The sequence below is a fragment of the Sabethes cyaneus genome, chromosome 1 (genome assembly GCF_943734655.1).
Source record: "Sabethes cyaneus chromosome 1, idSabCyanKW18_F2, whole genome shotgun sequence".
NCBI lineage: Eukaryota > Metazoa > Arthropoda > Insecta > Diptera > Culicidae > Sabethes > Sabethes cyaneus.
Genome location: NC_071353.1, coordinates 67,274,827 through 67,301,020, shown reverse-complemented (window position 1 = coordinate 67,301,020; position 26,194 = coordinate 67,274,827). Strand labels below are relative to the sequence as shown.

The 26,194-nt window shown below is 39.7% G+C and overlaps 1 protein-coding gene across 2 annotated transcripts in view; it reads left to right on the top strand.

The window, feature by feature from the left end:
• Positions 1-3,255: 3,255 nt before the first annotated feature.
• The window catches only part of LOC128742653 (spastin), a 102,816-nt gene continuing 79,877 nt past the window's right edge, over positions 3,256-26,194 (top strand). For both annotated transcript variants that reach the window (XM_053839089.1, XM_053839081.1), the window contains exon 1: positions 3,256-4,208. In XM_053839089.1, coding sequence (XP_053695064.1) covers positions 3,608-4,208 — 601 coding nt within the window. In that variant the 5' untranslated portion in view covers positions 3,256-3,607. The remainder of the gene's footprint in view (positions 4,209-26,194) is intronic.

The following is a 26,194-nucleotide window of genomic DNA, read 5'->3' as shown; positions in this document are numbered from 1 at the left end:
AGCATGAGACAAAAATTCGACAGATGAAAACGAAGTGGAGGTTCTGGCCCGTCCTTGACGGCCTGCAAACAGGTTCGCGATTCAGCGCAAAAGTACTACGACAGACTATTCACGAAACCACCAGTGTACAAAAGAAATGCATCAATTTTACAAAGGAAACGAAAGGAACGGCTAACTCTTAACTATTTTATTCATGTTCCCTCCCTCATGGCCACTTAAGTCTACTCTACTTATCTGTTTAAATGTTGGAGTGTGTGTTTGTGTATTCTGTGTGTCCCCTGGCGCTGGCCTCCGAGCTGCATTCGACGTCCAATCCTTCCGCAAGTGCACCCTGGGCACAACAGGCTTACGACGGTACATGGTCGACGTGCCATCTTCAGCATTCGTGCGTATTTGTGGCAAAAAATAATAGGCCTACATGGGATCGAAAGGGGCTTTTAACATGGCAACTAGCATCTCGGCTGTCTAATGCTTGCTTACCGATCCCATTTGTCTCGGTGGTAAGCTACTCCATGACTATGCTCATTTGCCTGAGCTCAAAATCCTCCCGTGCAGCTTTGCGTCACTTGATCCAACTAACGAATATATGGACTTTGTAATATGATAAGCACTAATCGTCTGCAGGCTCGTACCAACCTTGTTGACGACACTAACATGCACAGGCCGGCGATTCCCAGCCTCACTGCACCCGAATAGAATCTTTCCTCCGCGGGGTTCACGTTCGATAGTGCACCGTTAACCCTATCAAGATAGCGAACTTGTCGCTCAAATGGTCACCGGAATATTAATCCCACAGAAGTCGTCTGTGCTGAGATTAACCTGTCCGATCGGTTCCGATCTATTGCGATCGGATAACGGCGCTGATAAGAGAGCGAGGGAGAGCGTGTGGGTGGCCTTGCTACTGATCAATACTGCTGTGACCGGCATGCGATGTTTTACCCCTTTCAAGAGCCCGTTTTTTAATTACTCCGAGAATGTAGATCGGCCTGGTGCGGCTCAAGAGTTCGGTGGCTTATTGTTTGCAGCTTGGATGTCGGTTCTGTTGTGCTGTTGTTAGTGTACTGAGGTACAGTAGGGCAAAATTGCATTTGTTCCTGTCTGGGGGGATAATAACCATTCCAAGGCAGCGGTACTAAACACTGTCGCACGCTGCCTTTGGAGCGGGTGACAAACTATTTGTAATTCTATTTTGCGCAGTTTTTATAACAAGCAACTAAATACTCCTGAATATATGATATAGATATAATCAAATATTGCAATTGTCTATCCTGCTTTATAATTCACAGTCATGAATTGTATATGAAGACACGCACGACTGCAAAACAACTTATTGTTCTCTTCGATTTGACATACTCCAATCATTATACAACTCCAATATGAAATTGACATGAAAACGATTTAATGTGAACTTTCTATTACGATTTTGTGTTATCTGGGTAGTCGTTAATCGATTCGAACTGTGCTAGTAGGGCGAGCAACCGTTGACTGGAAAATATAACGCGGTAACGCTTTCAGTGTTGCTGAAACTCATTAGTGGGAATAGGACAATTTCCGAAGTCATTATTTCCGAATTTTGATTTCTTTTGTATTCTGTAGTTCTATGCTTGGTTCTACATTAGTTTTGTTTGTACATGAATTTTAATTTTCCAAATGAAATGCAAAACATGATTTTGGTCTAGTTTTGGTCGTTTATGTGGCGTATTCGGGAGCTGTGGTTCGGCAAACGAAGTTATTCTTAAAATAAAATATGTAGGCAACAGTGGTGCAGAGTGTAACAAAGAATATTCAATCGGGATGGCTGTAATAATAAGAAGAAGAGTAAGAAGCCAATTGGCACGTCCTGTCCTAGGATTTATACTGAAAACTCAAAGCAACGCTCGCGCGCCGCGGTGTGGCCATGTTGCGAAACATGCTTTTTCGAAAAATGAGGGGTTTTTTATTGGACGTTGGAATTATCGCGAGTGTCTCGTCTGTTTGTCTGTGTCGATACGTATACGATACGTATCCAGCTTTTTACGCGCTATAATGGCGGACGCTATAAATTGTGTTCGTAATATGTGAACAATCTTTTTGACAACTCTGCATACATCAAAACTGGGCACTCTTCTCCTGTACGGCAGTGTTGCTCTTTCTTTCGTTTACGCAAAAGAAGGAAGGCAATAGTTTTGTTTACATTTCGCACAGTTTTGCTTTCCTTCTTTGACGTAAACGAAAGAAAGAGCACGGTAGTGTTGCAAGAGAAGAGTGCCAGATTTGATGTATGCAGAGTTGTCAAAAAGATTGCTCGCATATTACGAACACAATTTATAGCGGCCACCATTATAGCGCGTAAAAAGCTGGATACGTATACGATATATCCAGCTTTTTACGCGTTATAATGGAGGACGCTATAAATTGTGTTCGTAATATGCGAACAATCTTTTTGACAACTCTGCATCCATCAAAACTGGGCACTCCTCTCCTGTATGGCAGTGTTGCTCTTTCTTTCGTTTACGCAAAAGAAGGAGAGCAATAGTTTTGTTTAGATTTCGCACATTTTTGCTTTCTTTCTTTGGCGTAAACGAAAGAAAGAGCACGGTAGTGTTGCAAGAGAAGAGTGCCAGATTTGATGTATGCAGAGTTGTCAAAAAGATTGTACGCATATTATTGTCAATTGCAAGGAAAATTGTACCATCCAAAGTGCGATATCGCTCATAAAAGTGCTATTTTGCATTAAATCGTTTCGGGGTCTTTGGCGCACTTTTTCGTTATCTTCCAAGCAATAAGTGCGCTGAAGATACCGAAACGATTTAATGCAAAATAACACTTTTATGAGCGATATCGATCTTTGGATGGTACAATTTTCCTTGCAATTGACAATACGAACACAATTTATAGCGGCCACCATTATAGCGCGTAAAAAGTTGGATATACAGAGTGGCGACAAGTCATCCCAAATGTATGCAATGCGGTTTTTCCAAGGTTTTTCTTTCTCTTTCCTGCATACCTGCGTTGGATAGGTTGGATAGGTCGTCTGCTCGATTGAAATGACACTGACATAATTGTCATTCCAATTTTGACATTGTCGCCACTCTGTATATATAGTCACTCTACCAGCACTATTCGATTTCGATTATTGAATGCTTTAATCGATTACTCGATTAATCGAGCGAATATCAGACGTCACTATAGGTGCTACAGATAGGGCATTTTGTATGTTTTCTGCTCTTGTAGTTTTATTAGACGAAACCATTTTTTGTTAAAATTGGTTTGGATTTTCAGATTAAAAATATTGTGGAAATTACAATGTAGTGAAGTCCGTGGTTCATATTATTTGAAGTTGGTAGTTAAAATAACCTTATCACTTCTGTTTATGTGAGTGGAATTGTGTTGAGTGAAAAAATATGCTTCGTGAAATGCACTCCATTTAGTGCTAAAGTTTGCTATGTAGCATACTTTATGCTTCAAAACCTGATCAACGTATTAGTAAATGTTTTAAATAGTTCATTATTCGTACTATACGTATACGTTCAACAAAGAATTTCAATCGAATACGCTAGGACGGATCTAGAGCAAGCTAGCAATAGGATTCGCCCTGTTTCTGCAAATAATACTTAGAACCTGACTGATGGTTCGGAACAAATACTCATTGAGTAATGCTGGCAAGTCGCCGAGTAAAAAATCGCGCTCCAATAAACAGTACGACGCTAGTGATAACGAGGGAGGTGAAGGAAGTTCTGGAGCAACTCTGATAGGCAACGGACCGAGTGGAACCCAACGATGTGACACCGTACACAAGCAAAACCTGCATATTATTTCGTTTCCTGTCATTTTTGTGTTCAATATTTTGCGTTCTTTGTTGTACCAGTTATTTGTCGTTTTCCGGTATATTTATAATTTCACAACTAAAGTAGTTTACAAACCAGTAAAAAAGGATTGCGGTCTGGAAATAGTCGTTAACGATCAAAAGCCGAATCAGAAAGAATTCAGCATTACAAATCAGCACCAGTTGCATGATAAGCAACACTACGATTCGCAACATCAGCCACTTCAATATCCAACTAGTCATATTCTAGTAAACAGTGTCGGTTCTGAAATGTCTGCCCAAAGATCAACTAGCGGAAGCCAAGTAGGGCCCGGTGATCCACTTTTAGCTAAACAAAAACATCACCATCGAAGGGCATTTGAATACATCTCGAAGGCCTTAAAAATTGATGAAGAAAATGAAGGTGAGTACCGGTTTCTCGTCACTGATTCTAGATATATCGCTAGTTTTCTCGCTACTGTGTCATCGCAATCATTCTGCATACAAAAACGGCTGAAAACCTGCAATTAAACTTAGTGGCTGGAAACCAGGCGTTTGCAGGGAAATTAATATGTTGGAAGTTGGACTAAAACTTTTAGAGTTATCCACAGTGACGTCAGTAACAAGACATTTCTCCTAGTTTCCTTCTCGAAATATTTTATAGCTTTAAATTTTTCGTAACTATTTGGACTGGACGAACCCTCTGTTAGCATCGACTTTATGAATAAAGTTAATATTTCTTTTTATGTAATTGCTAGATTCCAAAATTTCTTTTTCTGTATTGTAAAACTGCACTGATTTAGCTAACTATGTTAGCTTCAGATTCTAATTCAGATTCAGATTCTTTCTAACACCTTAGTTGATTTCACGGCATTTGTTTGTAGGATAGTGGCGTAGTTAAGGTTGTTTGAGTTTATGAGCTCATATCTGAACCCCTGAAATTCCTCGGTTGAATATTTCGATGTTGACTGGACTGTTTCTGCGAACGTTTCGATCGATGAACCGATTTCACTGATACCGCTGATATTAAAGTTGTAGTTGTAAGACTCAAAACTTGATACCTCAGCTCAGGTAAGGTATCGCTTATAAAACGAAAGGAAACGCAACGCATATTCCTGCAACAGCGCTAATTCGTAATTATTTTCCATAGCATATCTAATACATACAAAATGATCGGTCGATCAAAACATGATTAAGACCTTAAAAATATGAATGTCAAACTTCACAAATTCAAATTGAAAATCATGAAGTTGGACACCTATATTGGTATGGTGTCGGATATTCTCTAAAACGACCACTTCTGACCTCTTCTGACGACTAGAACCTGTAGTAGGTCTGCCATGGCAAGTTGCGGACCTTTTTTTCCTGTGTGGACTCATCACTGCGACCAGTATAGTTGATTGGTTGATCTATTGTGATATCGCCAGGGTGTTTCCTGTATGACCTGCACTGCATTTCTTTTTGCTATAATCGCTATTAAATGAGCGATATGCTTATTAAATTTTACGTGTGCTTGTGTTTATTGGGCTTTACCCTTCCTTCAAAGCTTGATCTACTTTATCCACTTATTCCTCACTACCAGTACTATCCCATATTATAGCCGTCCCTAGCGAGGACTCATTCGTTCCTCTGACCAGTACACTTAACTATAGGAGGGACTTTTGCACTTTCAAGAGGCTTCAGTGGGCAAATTTAGAATACAGCATGAAGGAAGGGTAAATGAGGGGGGGGGGGGGAGGCTGAGAATAAACCCATGCTAAAGTCACTTGACATCGAATAGCTTGATTCTACTAAGAATCGAACCCACGACCACTCGCTTGTCAAAGCAGACTCGGTGAGTTGCGGACCTGGAAATGCTTCCAGTGTTAGTGGCGTTTGCGTCATGTGGTCGTTTGCGTACTACCACTTGCTTTAGCAGAATGTCCGTTTATAGCTGTGGGCCTGGCATAGAAGAAGTCAACTCGAGCACTAAAGGTGCCTACTACTGGTAGTTATACCATATGCTGCATGTAGCATGTATACATGAAAAATCGTATTAGACACATTCCAGCGTTACGAGACACCACGAGCAAACGTTTTTTCGAAGTAAATTCGTCCATATTTTACCAACACTCTGACAAATATCTTCCAAAATAGGTGTTTTAAGCTGCTATTTAGTAGCACTTTCTCAATACGAGGGCGAAATGTTTGTTACAATAAGCATCATTGAATAGTAGCTGGATACTTTTCGTTACGGGACACCATCGCAGAAAATGCGTATTCTAAACATGATACAAACATTTGCAAAACTCTGCTCTGTTTGAAGTTTTTCAAGGTCGACCTGTTCCGAAGATTTTTAGCTGATGGCAGCTTGAAACTCAAAATGTAAAAGTGTTTTCAGATTTTGTGTTTAGTTTTTAAGATATAATAAAAATCATTTCGTTACGGGACACAATGCGCTGTTGGGCAAACGGTATTCTGCAAATGATGTCCCGTAACGAAAAAAGTAAACTGCATTATATGAGTCATTTTCTCTAGATTTCTGTTCAGGCCGTCATATTTTCTATATCTGGCCTATATTTACTATATTCCGTCTCAATAGTGTACTGATTTGGTGTACAGGCTGGTAATAAGGCATACGTAACGAAGTATATGTAAGGTAAAGTTTACCTCCAGGTAAATAGAGATGCCCATGTGAGAACTTTACTGAAGTATTATGAAATGCTTGCCTAATCATAGGATTTGGACATATTAGTTATTGAAATGTAGGGACTGTGTATTAATTATGTAACGGGATTTTCCAATTTTTGGACTAGTCGCCTCCTCCCCCTAAGTAAGATTTTGTGTAATAAGGGTAAAATAAGGTTCGTGTTGATGCGAAAGGTATGCTTTGTTTGCGCTATACGCTAAAATGGTATTAAATAGCAAATAATCAAAAAATAGAGTGACTAGGGGCAAGACGACCACCCGGGGCAAAGTGCCACTTTTCACTTTTCATGAAAACGACGAAGAATTTTAATATGGTTATTTTTTATGGTTTCTTAAGTGTCTTACAATATACCATAAGAAAATTTATCTAAAAAAATTAAACTCGAATGAAGAAATTTTACTTTTTGAAATTGGTTAGTTATATGGTTATAATGAAAAAAAGCATTTTGAAATCTTAATTTTATTTATGCGTTTATTTTAGGTATGACAAATTAATTTGACCTAAATCCCATAGATAGAAGTGTAATATTCAACATTTCTCCACTTGTGGTCATTTTCCACACCATAGTGGCACATTTGCCCCGTACCTATTAATATCGAATTAAAAAAAATTTTTTTCTGTGTTCTGTATTTGTATTATTTTGATGTTGAACTCACTGGAACTGTTTAGACTATACCCTCATCTAAGTTTTAGGCTTTTTCAGGTTGAATTGATTTGGTTTTGCCTTTTTGTTTCTGTTTGCAGCATGAGGTGGGGCAGTTAGAGCCAAGTCTGTCCAGGGCTAAGATAAGGTGGTTGTGATAATGATAAAAAAAATCCTTGCGGATAACGCTAGCGCCATAATGCGTTCGTGATGATGGATTAATGAGGAGGAAGAAGGATGACAGAACTTGGCCCTTTCCATATCCGCTATAATTGTGTTCTTGGTGGAATATTGAATAAGATGACTTGTACTTATCTTGTTTTCTCCTTCCTTTGTTTGTTTGTACTTTGGGCTTATTCACGGCGCCACGCCGTCCTCTCCACCGTTGTCACCAGTGCAGTCGTCTGTGGCTGATCTCTTGCCGCCCCTCACGACAACATTATTGTTGCCGTGCGAAGAAGCGATAGAGATCAGGCAGAGAAAGAAAAGAAAAGAAAAGAAAAGAGGAAATTTTTAGTCAACATGTTGATTGCAATTTTCGGGTTAGTAATATCACGAGAATTCTATGTCTGTCCATCACCTATGCTACTACCGACTAACTACTCGCTAGGATGGACGCTACTCATCTCTCCAACTACCCATGTCATCACGGTTGACCCAGCGCTGTTCTACCATCTTTGCAGTATTGTAGCTGTTGGCGTAAATTTTCGAATGTTTTGTGCGGAATATTATTCAAGAGCGTTATTATCGCTCAGAACCAGCGAAAAACTACTTGAACTTCCGAAAAATAGAGCAGATGGGATATAATGGGGACTGGTACTCGCTCGTATTATTCCCGGTGGTATTAATTGACTATTTGTAGCGGTAGTCAACCGATTTGTCGGTACGCTCTTCAGACCGTGATCAATTGAAGTGATTCTGTAACTAAGAAAGGATGAGGTGGATTAAGTAGAACTTCACTTGGAGATATGTATATATGCCGTGTTAAGTCTTAAGTGCAAGCTGTCACTAAAGCAAGACTTAATAAGATGTTAACGAAGTTGATAATTCTGTGAGGATGATATTGAATCCTCATACCATGGCCATTTCCGGAGTGATTCGCGATTGGGGCTCAACTACAAATTGTAAACAAATCGTTTTATCACACTATCAGCCTTAAAAAGACTGATAATATCCTTGGCAAGAATCCTTTCTTCTATTTTAATCGTTAGAATTATTTAAAACAAGTTTTTAGTAATGGGCGATAGAAGTGTTTAATCAAAACAAAAGACAGTTTGCAGTTTAGCCCCTCGCATTGTTATGAAGTGACAGGCTTATTTGCAAATCGTTTTGTAAACAGGCGATAGTAAAGAGCGAAACTGCCTTGTTTTCAAAACACAGGCGCATTGTAAACAGGCGAAATTAAATAAAAAAATCAAAACAAGGCGAAACAAGGCTGGGCGAATCTCATTGTCAAAATGCTTTGAGGCTCATTCCAAGGGGTTCAACTATAAAACTTAGATGTTGAGCTTGAATGCACAAATTTTATGCAGTATTGTTGTGAAATCATAAGATTGATTTATTCTACACCAATTTATGTGCTTAAACTTGATTTTTGTAACTTTTATTTAAATTAAGATTTGAAAATGTACGGGCAAATTATCACAGTGATATTTCTCATTGTTCACACTTTGTTAGTTGCGCCCTTATCGCGAATCACTCCGGATTTATTATGTACTATGACCGTATTTTAGGAAGTGGGAATGATGGTATATTGAGGACAGCCCTTCGCTATCGCTTGAATCAACCAGAGAATCGAATATCTGTTTTTACTTGAAGAGCTATACTCTAAAAAGATTTAGAAAAGAAGTGGAATTCCAGTTGAAATCTGCCAGGATTGGACAATGGATAGAACAAAATGCATATCGAGGCTATAAAGCTTTTCGAGAGATCCACTGAGTCCGACCGCGACGAAGCAAGAATGGAGAGGAGCAGGCCGCCGGTGAGTTGCCACCGTCCGACTTGATGGACTCTCCGACAGTAGCTCACCAGCATTAGAAGGGTCTTTGGGAGACAAACAGCGTCATTTGTGATAATTTTACAATAACAATAGTTGAATACCGTTAACGCGGTTAGTCACAAGACATGCAAATCACTCTAATAAAGGAGGGAAATGAGAAAATAATAATAATTATAATTGATTACATCCAAAACAAAAATAATACAATACTCGGGTACTTTTTCATTTAGACGTATCTGCAAATGAGAGATTCTCTTCGTGCCTCCTCTCTTCCGCCTTTTACAACGAAACTAATGCATTGAAATTTTCAAAACATTTGGCTAGCTAGTGACTCCGGCAACCGATTAATGCAAAGCTGATGTGTCAAAATGCATTAGTATAGCCGTAAACAGCGGAAGAGAGGAGACACGAAGAGAATCTCTCATTTGCAGATACGTCGAAATGAAAAAGTACCCGAGAATAGAGGTGACAGTAACAACAACGATAGCAATATTAGTAATAATAGTAATAACATAGGAAACTGACACAGGAAACACAGCTACTGACTATAACTTCCTGCCCATTAATAATTGTAGTTTGGCAGCATAGCATAAGAAAAAATTCCGACTCATCATAGACTCATCATCATCACTCAAACGTATATTCATTCGTACCTATACACCCATGCACACTCATACATGCATACACATGTATACATGTACGTGTGTGTATATTTTTCAGTGCTGTGCTGTCCATAATCGCATAACAGCCACAAATTCTATGGCAATCTCATAGAAAATGTCTCGATTACGCAAATAAAGACATCACATCATTTTTGAACACTCGTTCGTTCTAACTAGCGATAAATTTTAATTTTCATGAGTAAGTCAAAATCTCATGAATGGTGGGTAGGATTTGGTTTCAGTTTTATAGAGAAATTTCTGTGCATACCAGCATTTCATCTAAGGAACTGAGTAACCCCTCCCGGTGCTTCGGCCTAAGCGGACTTGATTTAAAATCAGATCCGTTCAATTTCGCTCCATTCCGCATTACGAGACACATGCTACACGTAAAGGTAAATTATACAATACTACATACTACACATATATCCAACTTAAACTATATTACATTCTACATGCGGAACTAAGATTTAGGTCGGTTAGCCGAAGTACGCGCCAAACCACCTACCCATGGGAGGGAATTTAATTGGTTTTGCCTTTCTACTATATAAACATATAGTATAAAGGTATGGCAATCACTTGGAAACCCGAATTTCGAAAGGAGGCCCAGTGAGCCGAGTGTCTAGTACCATTCGACAAAGTTTCGAAAACTGAACATTTTCTGTGTGTGTTTGTGTGTGTATGTATGTAACGCTTTTTTCCAGCCCACTTTTCTCAGAGATGGGTGGACCGATTTTGATGATCTTAGTATCAAATGAAAGGTCTAGTTGTCCCATTGTTTACTATTGAATTTCATATTATTCGGACTTTCAGTTCAAAAGTTATGTATGAAAATACAAAAAATACGAGACCTCGTTTTATCAGAGGTCCCTTAATCGATTTGAACAAAATTAATTGCAAATGAAAGGAGACCCTTTTAAAGCTATAACATCCAAATTTTATGATGATTGGATTTGTGGTTTAAAAGTTATATAAAGAAATATGCAAAAAAGTATTTAAAACCTATTTTTCCAACATATAAGCAATAATTCAATGATAAACTTGCTGTAATTTTTTAATTTTTGAAAATTGCGGCTCAGATCTATCAAACGAAACCAAGTTATTGAAAATCGAACAATTCATTCAAAAGTTATTCAAACTTAAACACTTAAGCGTCATGTATTGAACCGTTCAAAACGTGTAAAAACAGAATATTCCAGTCGATTGTATTGAAAGTATATGTGTAAGTATGTTTGTACGTGTGTATGTGTATATGTATGTATGTATGTATGTATGTATGTATGTATGTATGTAGCTATGTATGTATGTATGTAGCTATGTATGTATGTATGTATGTACACCTGTGTGCAAAATAATAGCAGTGGTGAGTTTAGCATTAGAGTTTATAAAAAAATTACAATGTGAGAATTTATGAATTTGATAATCATCTGTTGTTTAATTATGAATATGTTTTAGTCCGCAATTCCTTTCAGCAACGTTTAGACGACCCATTTTGGCTGATTATACGTATATACTAAAAATGAACAGACTTTTGTTAAATGTAAATAGATAATATTTATACCTTAAATGGTTTGTTTCAACAGTTATTTCATAATTCTTTGGAAAATTCCAATGAAATTGTGAGCACTGCTATTATTTTAGCACAATACAGGAAAAACAGGTAGACAAACAAAACGATCCATATGCTCAATGATGGCAGTACGACAGTCGAGTACATTTAGTTAGGGATCGTATGCTACTAGCATACAACGTCATATAGGTAGCGTTCGTGTATATGATAAAGTAGAAAAAAATAAACGATTTTTTAAAAATATAAGAATTTCACTGCTATTATTTTGCACACAGGTGTATGTAGCTATGTATGTATGTATGTATCTATGTATGTATGTATCTATGCATGCATTCAGGTGTGTACAATTTATTTGCAATTTGCATTGAAATGCAGGAAAAGTAATGAAACATAATCGTTAATTTTCAATGCAATTTATTTCATTTCAATTTTTCTAATTTTATCCCCTGGGCATGGCATAACCTTGAGGATTCCTTAAATGCAACCAGGTCCCACGGTTGGTCTGTATCTTTACACAATTGAAAGATGCACACTAGTGATGCCAAATGGGGTGAAGCCTACCAAAAGTATTTTTGAATCAATTTATTTGGCAGTACGTTCAAAATAGTAGCAAGACGTTTGAAGATTCGATTTACGAATCTTAATTTATATACATATACCTATTTTCTATTGATTCAGGGCTTTTGGCAAGGTTAATCACAAAGATATTACCTTTGAATTGGCTCGGTCCTACGCACTCTTAACTATGTTGTTCACATGCCCAATATCCAAACATCATATGTTTGGTCGAAAATATTCGAGAAATTTAAGAAAATTGAGCTACTCTGCTATTGGTTTCACATAATGCTAATGGTTGACGTAATTCCCCGGATAATCAATCAGCATAGTAACCTATTTGTTTTTGTAGCTTTACGCCAAGTTATGTGAATAATCGTTCAAAAAATAAGTCTGTTTATTCGCATAAACTGGCGTTTGCATTTTTTAAACACAATAAATGAGGAATGAATCATAAAACGCCATCAGTCCTGTTTTGATTAATAAACTCTATTAAATTGACAGATTATTCGATTGAAAAAGTTTATAGCAAAGATTATATGGCTTTAAACGTTTTTCACGATAAAAATGCGTTTTCTCAACAATCATGGTGCTGGTCGTTTGTCGTTACGTCGACTATGCATCCATGGGCACTACAGATGACGTTGATACTATATAGGTGTCCTGGCCTGAATGTAGAATGTTGTCCTAGTCGCATCTCCAGACGAAATGAAGTGTTATTGGACGAGTTGCGGGATGAACATGTAATTATAAGACCCGGTAGAGGGTTTCAAAAGTTAAAGTTTATTGGAGAGGTCCTCACCCTTACGTTTAAGGGCCTTGATCCGCCCTGCGGAAACCGTCTCGATTACTGAAGAAGTTGCAGAAATATGTCCAAGTTGATCCTTCAGAGGAAACTTGTAGCCCGAACACGGAAGCGGTGCTGTTTAAGATGCTGTTGACGATGACGTAACCTTTGCAGGTGAGCCTTGTTGAGATTCTGATGAAATTGGAATTGGAAGAAGACCGATTTTCGCCACTGGACGCTTGAGGAAGTCATTTGCAGTCTGAAGAGTAACGACCCGTATCACTCCGTCGTTTCCGGGATGCAGTTCGTGTATTCTTGCTTTGATCCAACGCATTGGTGGTTGGTTCTCATCCGCGATAACGACGAGTTGATTTTTGTGGATTTCGACCGGTGTGTTGCACCACTTGGTGCGAGGTTGAAGCGATGTGAGATATTCTACGTGCCAGCGTTTCCATATATCATGGAGTAATTTTTGCACTTGTTGCCAGTGTTGTAAGCGATTGTATGGAACCTGGGGGTAATTTACGTCTGGTACTAATTGTAGAGCGTCACCCACCAGAAAATGACCAAGCGTGAGCGCTTGCAGATCTTCGGGATCATCGGTGAGCGTTGTGAGCGGGTGTGAATTTAACAGGCACTCAATTTGCGTTAGCAGAGTCTCCCTATCATCGTAGCGTAAAAGATGTTGGCCCAAGACGCGGACAAAATGCTTCTGAGCTGAGTGTATTGCTACCTCCCAGAGGCCCCCAAAGTGCGATCCTCTAGGAGGATTAAAGTGCCACCGAATCCCAAAGGTTGAGCATTCGCGATGAATGTCTGTGTTAAACTCTTGATTGCGCAATAATTGTCGGAGCTCGTTGGCAGCCCCAACAAAGTTTTTGCCGTTGTCAGAAAAAATATCCGAAGGTAGCCCACGACGAGATACGAAGCGACGGAATGCTTGCAAGAACTTAACGGTGCTTAAATCAGGAACAAGTTCAAAGTGCACCGCTTTGTGCAAAAACAGACGAATACGGACACATACGTCTTTCTGGGAGCGTCGCGACGGTGAAGAGGTTGAATGTATACTGGACCCCAAAAGTCGACACCGGCGATGGAGAATGGTCTAGATGCGATGACTCTCTGAGATGGTAATTGTTGAGTGATGGGATCGTTGCCTCCAGTGTTCGATAGCTCTTGGTGGGTAATTGGGGATCCAGCCCCCAGCATCGACGGAATTCTGCCACCAGCAGAATGACCAGTTATCCGAGTAGTACCGGCTAAAATCCAGAGGATGGAACCGCCTTTCGGGACCAGTAAATCACTCCATGTACAGATAAAACATGCACTTTATTTACTACACAATTAACGGAGCTGACTTTTATTTTCTTAAACTAGTTGAACACTTATATAATTAAAACTAACGAATTTAAAACCAGCATGCGATTCCATCGCTCATGCTATCCGATGGTTAGTTTGGATGCGATTGACTTATTGCTCCAGCAGTAAGCCGAAGGGATCCTTCGGGCTAATCATGCGATGTTATTTCGGTGGTCCAGAAGTGAGATAAACTCTCCGCTCTTATCAGCATCACCTCTGCGCTGATGAGTTGGTTGGCTGTGATTTCTGCGTTGATCGATTGGTTTGATGCTATCTCGTTCTGTGATATATGCGGATGCGATTTCGTTCTGTGATATAATATATTGTCATCAAAAGGGTTGTAGTGCTGGGTGGGAAACCGTACTCCTTAACATCCTCACCCACCCAGAAATTGAACGAATTTCTGAAAAGAAAGAAAGCAGATCCTCTTCGACGGGACGGGATTTTTGGGAAGGATACCTCCTGATTTTTCATGATCCGGTGCCGGCAGGATATAAAATTCCCCGACTGGTTGCACTAAACTTCCTGTGGCTGCCTTCAGGTAAGCGTTGCCTGTTGAGGGATGTAGCTTGTAGAACGAATAAGTTGTCCTTAATAACGGCCAGCTTTCCATCTTCATTAGCGAATACCGGTTGTTATTTCATTCAAACCTCACCCACCGTTGGAGGTAGTAGCTGGTCTCAATCCAATAGACTAGTCTTTTCAGCATAGTTGCATAAATTTTACGCCGATGTAATCAAACTTCCGCGCTTGAAGATTTTTTTTCTAGTGTATTTATCGACGAGTTAGGATTCTGGATAACCCTTTCAATGTCACTGGCACCTGCAATGATGTCATTCGTATATGTGTCGCTGATGGTAGCTCCTGAAGCTGGTGGATATCGTTTCCTTTCATCGAAAACCGGTTGATGTAGAGCTTTAGTGGTTAGATACGGGGTGGGCTTGGCTCTGTCGCTGTATTGAAATGATGGGTTTATGCTTCTTGGTATGGTAAGTCTCGCGAAGCTGCACTGAAGTAGTGGATCCTTTACATATTCCCAAGTTGACGGTATCCAAACTTCGGATGGGTTCCTTTTTGGAGAATTTTACCCTTGGCCAACCTTTGTCCGGTTCCTTGGAGTCGTCGAAATAGGATGTCCATTGATTCGCACGATTTCAATAGAATGTCTTCCTTCTTTGGTAGGATGACGGTGTACCAACCGTCCGGATGCCGTCACACAGTTCACCTGATTGTTTCTTCACCGTGGATGTGTCCAGTTTTCTCGAAGTGGATATGTTGCACCTTATTTGTGAAGATTGAGTCTGTTCCGAAAACCCGCCGCAAACCACCCAGCCAAACACGGCTTCATTTAATGTAGGTAGTTGTTCTCCCAATGTAATTTTTCGGCCGCTTTCAAAGAATTCAAAGAACGCTTCAATCCCGAGAACCATGTCCACACCATGGGACTGAAAGAATGCAGGGTCTGCCAGATGAACACCGCTAGGGAATTTCTACCTGCTCGTATTGATTTTTGTTGCCGGGAGATTTGCCGTTACTCTTGGGAGAACTAGGAATGTAAGTTCACGCGCGTATTCTGAAACTCGAGGATGCACCAAGGTTATTAAACTTTGCTTCACCGTTGACATAGTTTGACCATAGTTGACATAGTTTAACCGTTGGGTCAAGCGCTCAGTAATAAAGTTACTCTCCGACCCAGAATCCAGTAGAGCACGCGCCTTATGCTGATTTCCATTATCGTCTTCCACTATTACGACAGCTGTAGCTAAAAGCACCTGAAATGTACACTGACTCGCTGCAATAGATACGCTTAAGTTTGAGACTGCCATATTCATGCCTTGGGTAGGAATTGGATTGGATGATTCCTGTGATAGCGCGGAAGGAATTGGTTCGTTATCCTCCACAATCGCAATAACCTTGGTTTCCCCTTCCTTTGATTTGAAGCATACTAGCGTATGGTGGCGGCCGTTGCAGATTCGACAGGAAAATTTAGATATGCAATCCTTTGCATGGTGTCCGGTCCGAAAACAATTGCGACAAAGACTATGAATTTTCAGTAGTGTGTCGCGTTCCAACACCTCCATTTGTTGAAACGTGGGGCACTGATATAGTGGATGATCCAACGTACAAGCTACGCAGCGTCCCCCAGACGCTTGATTAGAGCTATAACAAACCTTGGCTATTGGTTGGTTTTGCCTTGGTAGTGGTTTTTGGACACCCCTAGTGTCGCAGAACCTGGATGGTAAACAATTCAAAACCTGTACTCTGCGCCGCAGAAATTCCATTAAATCCACTAATGTATCATGTTCCTTTGTTGATGATACCTCTTCCCACCCTCTTCTAGTGACCGGATCCAATCGCGCAGTGAGAATGTTTACTAGAAGGAGGTCCTTGTAGTCCTCCGGTTGGACTATTTGATCCAAGGTTTTAACTATTCTCTCAGCACCTTCGACGAGAATATGCAAGTCGGCTACCGTTTCCTTGTTAAGTGTGGGCAGATTAAAGAGTGCCTGTACCTACCGTTTTCTAAGCTGCTTGCAGTTGTTGTAACGTTTGAGCAGCATGGCCCACGCCACCTGATAATTAGCCCTCGTAATTTGTAACGGATCGATGAGGTTTTTTGGCTCTCCCTGTAGGCAACCTTTTAGATAATGGAATTTTTCCACTTCGGGTAAGTCTTCTTTACAGTGGATGAGCGACGTAAACAAATCCCGAAAGCTCAACCACTCCTCGATGTCTCCATTAAAAGTTTGTAGTTTTATTTGTGGCAACCGGACGTGCTCGCTTACACTGTGCGTCGAAACATCTCCTATCCTGATCGACTGCTCGGCTTGCGGTTCCTCAAGCAGCTTGATTTTGTCCTTAAGGAAGGATTTAACCTCATAATAGCGGTTAGTGCCTTCATGGAGGGCACCTTCTTCGCTGCTGGCATTGTGTTGACGTTTAGTTAAACCAATGGGTAGACGAAATAGATGTGCTGTAGTAGGCTATGACGAATCCTAGCTAAGCTAGGCATATACTGTAAAATTTCACTGACCCACAGAAAAACAGTTCCGCCTTCCGTATATAAGGAATGTTCTCGAGCCTTGTGATGTCAATAAATTAATCGGTAACACTGAATACAGTAGAGCGGATGCGAAGAGGGGAAATCGGCGATGTAGTATCTAAATATACCGTGGTAACTCACCACACAAAACCTTTCCGCCAGAAATGACCGAATATTTCACCAAGCAATAAGCCGTAAATCCGAACGTTGATTAAATTATCCGAACAACAATCAGTTGCCTCATAGGCATCAAGGCTCACCAAGTTTAAAGCAAGACGAAGAGGATTGATTTTAATTTAGTGTATTATCTGCATGCCTAGCCACAGCAGCACATATACTAAGTTTTTTTTACCTTAACGAAATATTTGATGCGCCTCCTCTCCGATGCTTTAGGATACCAGCATGGACCAATCCAGGTTGTCCAATCTAGCCGGTTAACCACTGGACAGCTAATTGTAGTCTCGAGAAATAGTATGGCGACGGACAGCGTCACCGGCAATGGTATACCAGTTGTATTGTGAGCAATTGGGTCCTTTGCTCGTCCACTCGACAACCGATAAAATTCAGATCCATAGCTGACGAATCCGCTCGACTAAGTCCAAGCCAAGATGATAAAGCGGCAATGGCGGATGATCCAAATCCCGCCAGGTTCCAGAGGTTGACGGGGTTACTTTTTAATTTGAACAACTGGTAACCCGAAATATGCTGAAACCTGTGTGAACTGGCCGCCCTGATCTTTGTTATTGTTTTGGTGGTTTGTTTTAGTTGGCAGTTGCAAGTGCGAATATTGCATTTTCCGATCGGATTTCTCTCTTAATCGTTAGGAAAACGAAATATGAAACCGATTAAACACGCTAGGTCCGTACAAACGAATCGAACAAATGATGTCATGTTGAGAATGACATTTGAACCATATTTAATTTGCACGTCGTGCAAACCAACGGGGTTCAAATTAAAAAGTGTTCAGATTAAAAATGGTCAAACGAACGGGGGTTCACGGTACCTTTGTATACATTTCAGCTGCCATTTGTGCTGCACATAGCTCCAATCGTGGTAAAGTTTGTTGCGCAAGTGGTGACACCTTTGAGCGTGACGTCAGAAGAGCAACTTTCGTTTTACCCGACGAGTTCACTGACCCAATGTAACAGCAGCATTTGCGATGCGTCTGAAAAGAGGTGCAATTCCAAAGAGCTCGGGTTTGAGCATGATATGAAACGATCGATCCGAAGGTCGAATTTTCACAATCAGTACCACTGGGCCGACCAAACCCAATGGATCGAAGAGTTTAGCGATCCTCGACAGCGTTGCTCGTTTGGTTACAGCGGTGAGAATGTCAAGCTGTTCCTCTCGTTTGACGTATTTCAATTTATCTGTGCTAGGCTCCCAGTGTAAGCCGAGTGTTTTAATCGACTGATCTTTATTCAAATGTACCGATGATTGGAGTGCTAGGTCAGCCTCAGAGACACCCTCCAATGCTGCTATTTCGTTGCTAGCCCACTTCCGTAGTTTCATTCCTGCCGACGAAAATATAGCATCTATCTGACGTATTGCTACGGCCTTTTCAATTGTATCCGCTCCCGAGTAAAAGTCGTCGACATAGAAATCTTCACAGGTGGCCTTTGCTGCGGCCGGATTGTTCTCATTTTCATCTTCAGCAAGTTTCTTAAGAACACGTGTGGCTAGAAATGGGGCAGATGCGGTGCCGTAAGTGACCGTTTTCAGTTCATAAACAGCAACTGGTTCCACTGGAGAAAAACGCCAAAATATTCGGTGTAGTGGGGTATCATCCGAGCTCAACCGTATTTGGCGGTACATTTTAGCGACATCTGCAATAAGTGCCACCGGACGCAGTCGTGATCGCATTAAAATGGATCGCAGATCTTCTTGTATTACCGGCCCCACTAACATAGCGTCGTTAAGACAAACTCCGATAGTGCTTTTACACGAAGCGTCAAATACGACGCGTACCTGTGTAGTGCTACTATCTTCTCGAATGACTGGATGATGGGGAAGAAAGAAAGCAGGTTGGGATGTGTTATACGATTCATCGATACGTTCCATATGCCCTAGCGTTATATATTCCTGCATAAACTCTTTGTATTTTTTCGCCAGTTGCGGGTTACGATTTAATCGTGCTTCTAGCATACGAAATCGATAGAAGGCTGTGCGACAATTGTCTCTTAGCTTGCTTACGACCTTTTTTCAGTGGTAACCGAACCGTATATCGGCCATCCTCGTCGCGGATAACATTTTCACAAAAGTGTTTCTCGCAAAGCGCTTCCTGCGGAGAGTAAATCGGTGTGGAGTCGTCTTCGATGGCCCAAAAACGTTGTAAATCACGATGAATATCTGCTGTTGTCGCCAAATTGCACGCCATGGTGCGAGGTTTGCTCGCTGCTTCGATTCTACCAGACACAACTCAACCAAAAACAGAATTAACTAGGTATGTCGCCTAATTTAATGCGCTCCGTAAAGTTGAACAAATCGAAAAACGCTTCTGGCCCAGTATTACGTCTATCGGGCTGGGTTCAAAAAAGGCAGGATCAGCTAATTCAATTCCTGACGGTAGCGACCATGACGATGCGTCCACTCCGATAGAAGGTAAGTCAATTGTTACCTTGGGTAGAATCAAAAGCTCTATCTCGTTCGTGTAGTTTGAGATACGAGACTTTACAGTAGCACGAAGTTTACATCGCACCTTTGTAGATGATTGCCCTATACCAGCGATTGAAAGATCTGCTCTACTACGATGAACCTTCATACGTTGACTCACTCTTTCGGTTACAAAGCAACATTCGCTACATGAATCAAGGAGAGCACGAACCAGATGCTCGTTTCCGATGTCATCTACGAGAATGATTACTGCTGTCGCTAAGAGAACCTTACTTCGTCGTTTCTGCGAAGTGCAACTGGTGAGTGACACCGGTGTGTGCTCGACGGTTGGCTGGTTGGGTAGATCGGGTTGAGCATCAAACTGACTAGCTTGGGCGACTGCTGCGGATTGGTTGTTGCTATTTGACCTTTGCATACACAATTGGGTATGATGTCGACCTTGGCACTTCCGACAACAGCTCTCCGAAGTACAGTCCTTCGCCATATGACCGCGTCGTAGGCAATTTCGGTAGAGTTGGTAGCGTCTAACTAATTGTTCCTTTTCGCCAACTGTCTGTTGCGAGAACGAAGGGCACTGATACTGCGCATGCAGTTCAGAACAAATTATGCAATTGCGAAAACCACCAGGCACTGACCCATAATTTATGGACAGAAAGGGAGCAGGCCTTTTGAGCGAGGGAAATTGTGGGATGTCGACGTTTCCCTTTCCCACCGTCTGTAGAACATTAACCCGTCGTTGCAAGAATTCGATTAGTTGATCAAAGTTGATTATTTGCTTCGCTTCAGCATATTCCTCCCAATCACGTCTCGTCACATTGTCTAAGCGGGTACTGAGAATGTGGATGAGCAGCACATCCCAGTGTTCGGTATGCTCACCCAATTGTTTCAATACCTTAACGTTCGTCTGAAACTTTTCAATAAGTGTCTGAAGTTCTGAAGCTGTTTCCCATTTTAGAGCTGGGAAATCGAATAAAGACTGTACGTATGCTCTCTTCAAACGACGAGGATTTCCATAATGATTAATTACCCAGCTAGCATTTTCATACGTATAAAAAGGTAAAAATCAGCATTCATCATTACGTACAGATGTACATGCTAAATAAATCGTATTTCATGCACAAAATTGACATATCCGTACTATTTTGGAGGCGATATACGTGATTACGAATAATTTTGAGCGTTACGACTATATAAGACACATTCCGCCGTGTCGTTACAACGTTTTGACTTTTCTTTGCACAGTATTATGTTTTAGTTGGGAAAATCGTTGAGAAACCCCCAAATATTATTATATATTTGGAAAGAGCATAAAATTTCCTATTAAAAGTGAGCAAATTAATAGCATTTGCTTTGCCCAGATTGTTTTGGAAAGCCAATATGTAGCGTTACGTTACAACGCGCCAGAAATACGTCTTTTGGCTCTTCTGTCAAAAAACATGAAAATTCTGCTCTCTTTCAAATTTTATCTAAAGATTTTCTTCTATGATTTGATAAGAGATGAATACTGAACAACTTGCCGTTTTCAGAATTACGATAGTTAGTGAAGTTAATTTTTAAACAGCTTTTACTTTTCGTGACGTTACAACGCTCTGCTTTGCACAAAGAGGGTCGTAGCTCCGTTGTAACGTCACGAAAAATGTGTTCATTTAATATTCGTTAATTATCGCTGTTGCTGCCCTCTGTACATAAGGGATAATCCAAAAATGTGTTGTTAATTTGTCTTTCACTATTTCGCCTACGTAATTGTGGAGTTGTTCACAAATTACGTCGCGCAGTGGGAGGGATGCTCAGAAAGTGAGACATAAGTAATAGCATCGAAACCTTAATACATAGCATAATAGTTGCTTCAGAAAAGTTTCTTGATTTAAAAAGCACTTTATGGTGGTGAAAAAATATTCGGATATTAGGGTGTCCTCAAGCAGATACAAAAAATATTTTCTCTATTTTAAGTCAGAAATAATAGCTGTCTACAAAACATTTGTATAAAAACTAATTTTAAGAAACTTTGTTGAATACTGAAGATTTATATTTCGTACATGAAAAAAGTTTTATAGCCAAACTCTTAGGGACACCCTTAAAAATAGTTTTTTTTTCGATCTAGCTCTTTAATAACGTTTCGTATGGCTTGAAAATGTTCTAATAAATTGGTAATCTAATTGAATTGCACATTTTTGTCGAAAATAGTAGGCTCTATCTTTTTCCCTTTAGAAGCAATTACTGGCTTTTTTATTTTTACATGTACTCTTTAATCGGGGAAAAGCAGCTATAAGCAGCTAATCTCACTTGTTTTTTGTGAGTCAATTTATACTGTATTCCTCCATGTACAATATAGGACAGAACACTGAGGAATATCTAAAAAAACCTGATTTAATCCACCTAGTGGTGAAAGGAACCTTTGTTATACGGTCTTACTTGCTATTTGAGATAGAAATCGGCACGTTTTCGGAAAATAATTTATCTATTGGCAGCACTTATAAATTTTGATAGTTCCTTTTCTCATGAAATTGCTGAGTAAGTTGTTACTAATGTGAGTAAGTGCAAGGAAAATTAAGTTGTAAGAAGAAATATTATTCTTTAACATATACATTGCGTAGTAAAGGTCTAGTTTATAGGTTTTTAAACTATGCATAATTTTCTGTAATGCCATTCTATTTGGTGCACATCAATGAAGTTTTCTTGAATAAATTTCATCAAGTTTTATTAACCTTCGGTTACTCACGCTGCTGTATGCCATATTGTTATATGGTTACAAATCATTGTTTAACTAACTTATATTCTTAAATAAACTTGTTTTGAGCAAAATGTCAGAATTATTCGATGCATTAATACTTTAAATTGTTAGGAAAACAGATCAGCATAAACCGACAGAAAATCACAGAAACGAAGCAAGCAGCATTTGAGGTGTACCGCAATTGGCCCCAACTGGCATTTTATCTCGTTTCTTCATATAGAAAAATGGTGTCTGTGTGCAGCAAAACTATCAGCAAATGTAAAATGTTTAAAATGCTGCCGTCTGTTGGTAGTCGAATAATTCGGAGTCAAAATTAGGGTGTTTTTTATAATCAAAGTTTTACAGATCCTAAACAAGCAGACATAGAGGTATACTACATTCAGCAAAGTTGTGTATTTTTACTATTTGTACAACTTTGTATTACATCTAAAAGTCATACAACAATTACAAAAAGAACCGAAATAGAAAAACTAATTTTACAAGTGCATTTACAATAAATAAGATTTCTCTATCTTCGCTGAAGAGATAGAAGGTTACAGTCTTCAGCAAAATTTCTTGTAATAATATGCTCTAAAACTTTGCAGAACACATTATTGTGTTATATTGAAACTGAATAAAAATATTTTTTTATTTTACTCTTAGGGGGATTAGTCAAAATTTAAATGCTACCAGACGATAGAGCATTCAATTTCAAAACACTCTTCCAAAGGTTTGATAAACTTAAAACCAAGTTTTCCTAGTCAAAAATCTAGCGCGCACGTTTTCTTTGGTTTTGGGCTATTGTGCGCGCGAATAACTGTGTTACAAAAGTTAGCGAGAGTGTTCGAGGGTTAATATCTTTTGACCGGAAAAACCAATTCTTGTGAAATTTTGCATATATATTCGTAGTGTCAAAACCTCTTGTTTGACATTAAAACAATTGAAATTAGGCAAATTAACTTGGTTAAAATCATTATAAATTATAGTTACTTTTGGTGTGGTGTATACGGTTGCTCATAACTTTCAAACTAAACGTCCAATCAAAAAACAATTCAATAGTGATCTATCCGGCTATATTACCTTTCAAATGAAACTAATAGCGCATAAATCGGTTTGGCCATCTCTGAGAAACAGGCGATCATTTGGACCTTGTCAAAACTAGTTTTTTAAGCGTAACTTTTAAACTGCATATTTGTTTTCGATGAAACCTGGTAGAAAATTTGGCGATAGCAAGAGCTTTCATTTGGTACTAAGATCATTAAACTTGGTTGTGTAGTTCCGGAAAAAACCGTGTCACGTAGTTTTCACATTTTTGCCTATACAGGTATACCTCCATAGTACGTACCCTCGTTAGTACGTACCCTCGATAATACGTACCCTCCATAATACGTACATTTTGCCTCGATAGTACGTACATTTTCCAACAATGATTTTTTTTTATTTTCTATATAGAAAGTTTTTTATGAATATTTATGAGTCAATACAAGCAAATACGTATTCAATAATTATAAATTTTTGAATAATATCAGTTATTTCTATTATGTAAAAAAAAACATTATTTTAAAAACAGTTCTTAAATAGTAAATTAATCAAATATACGTTCTAAATAACAGTTATTTTCGCATTCCGGGTAGACTTATCGGCATTAGATATTGCAAATTTTTGGTCAGAGAATTCACCTTTTCCGTGATTCGCAATCTTCGCAACTGCGACGGGGGGTTCAGCAGGCAATGTTATATTCGTTCATTTGCAGATAGTGGTGTTCGTCAAATCCCTACGTGTAATACGGTTACTACCCATAAAAACATAACTGTCCCATATGGAAAAAAGTGAAGTGGGGAAATGAGACTGCAAGCAATATATATGTTGTGCATCATTATTCATGAATGATTTTACTTTCTTCGGAGAAAAAATCACGTTATGCTAGTAATTAAACTATCCACATTAATTTTGTTGTAAAGTTAAACACAAATGCATTTATTTCAAAATTTCGAAGATTGGACAGTTTTCCTTTTTCCTTTTTTTCGGGTTATCCAACTGGTCGCTTAATAGCGTATAAAACTCTGCGCTGGGCCCTTTTGTGTTGTCAACAAAGTGTCAGGGAGACCTCAAACATCAATTCTACCTGACGAGACAGGCACTGGCGCCCACTAAAACACAGGTAGAGCCCCAAGCATAGCCGTCACGCCTATACCCGCAGGCGGAGGCGTTTCGGCCCTGCGCGGACTCCACGAACTGACTCTAAGATCTCTCTGCCAAAGGCCGGAATGTCATATTTTAAATATAATGATGATGATGACGATGATGATGATAATGATGATGATGACGATGATGATGATAATGATGATGATGAGAAGAAAAATAATAGATCGAATTTGTAAATGTGCTTTGGACTTTTTGTACCACTCGAGTTGCAATATGTGGTATAGTGAAGAAGTGGAGAATTCGTCAGCCCCGCCTGACACTGGTCATCAACCGCGCGCCCGCTTTTAGTTTTCCAACACAAACAACCACAAATGAACCAATAGATAAGACAAATTTCGGAGCAACTCGGATCAACTTATCAGGGCAAATTTAATCTTTCATCCCCTTAGCATTCACAATGCATTCCCACGATACAAAGTAAATTGAGCGCAGCACAAGCTGGACGTTCGCGGTAGTCGACAGAAGCTTCAAAATATAGAGACTCGCCCGCCTTCCAACCCTCGAGACCAAAGTGCTGTAAAGCTCTGGGCTTAAACGTCTCTTTAAGACTCGACCCCTTCCCATAGACAGAGCCCGCGGGCAGCCATCAGAGGTCAGGACAGCCACGGGGCCAGTGCAAAAATCCTACTCTATCTAGCAGCACCGCCTAGCCGAAACTTGAACACGCGACACGAATTGACCTAATTTTCCCATCTGCTACCTAAGAAGTGCTATTACCAAGAAGTGCTTCGGCATCCAATCGGATCTGGTATCCCGCTTACATCCCCTTACTAACCCTAAGCCCCCGACCAACTCAATCAATCCGACATTTTTCGGAGATATTTGTGACAGTTGTTATAAACAGGGATGAATCCCAGAAAACTTCATCTATTGTCAGAGATCCCCATACTGGCCTTATTCTTAAACGGAATAAAAGCACTTTCTGAACAACTCAACAATCACATTTGGTAAATTTTTACCCCGAGTCCCACTTGAAATCACAAAAGTATTTTGATTTATACCCACATTCAGAAGTAAACGTGACCGCTGTTCATTTACTGATTAGTTAAAAAGCCCTACACCACGACAAGGTTCAGTTTTATCGTAGGGAAAATTTCGAAGATTGGACAGTTATGCTTTTATTTACAAGCGCAAGTTGCTAAGTAAAAGCATGTCTGTCCCATATATTCTGTTTAAATTTTTAACCGTACATGGCGGAGGATAATTCCTTTGCCAATGTATGCACAACCGAACGCTCCTATAATATTTCAGGATTTTAAAATCGTGATTAGAGAAGCCAAGGAAGACATCGCGGTCTTGGACATAGTCGTCATCATCAACAATTTATAAATTACAATATCTCGAAAGCATTCGAAAGATTATATTCAAAAGACGGCAGCTTCGCTGTTAAATACAGCAGAAAACTTGAAGGATGAATTTTGAGCTACAAGTATGCTCTACTGTCGAAAAAACAACACGAGTTATTTTTTTGAAAACATCTCGAATGAAATAAAAAATCACCATAAAGAACATTGTGGAATCGAATCGTAGAAAAAAGCTGCTCTATCAAATACTCTTCTCTCTGTCATAGCCGAAAGA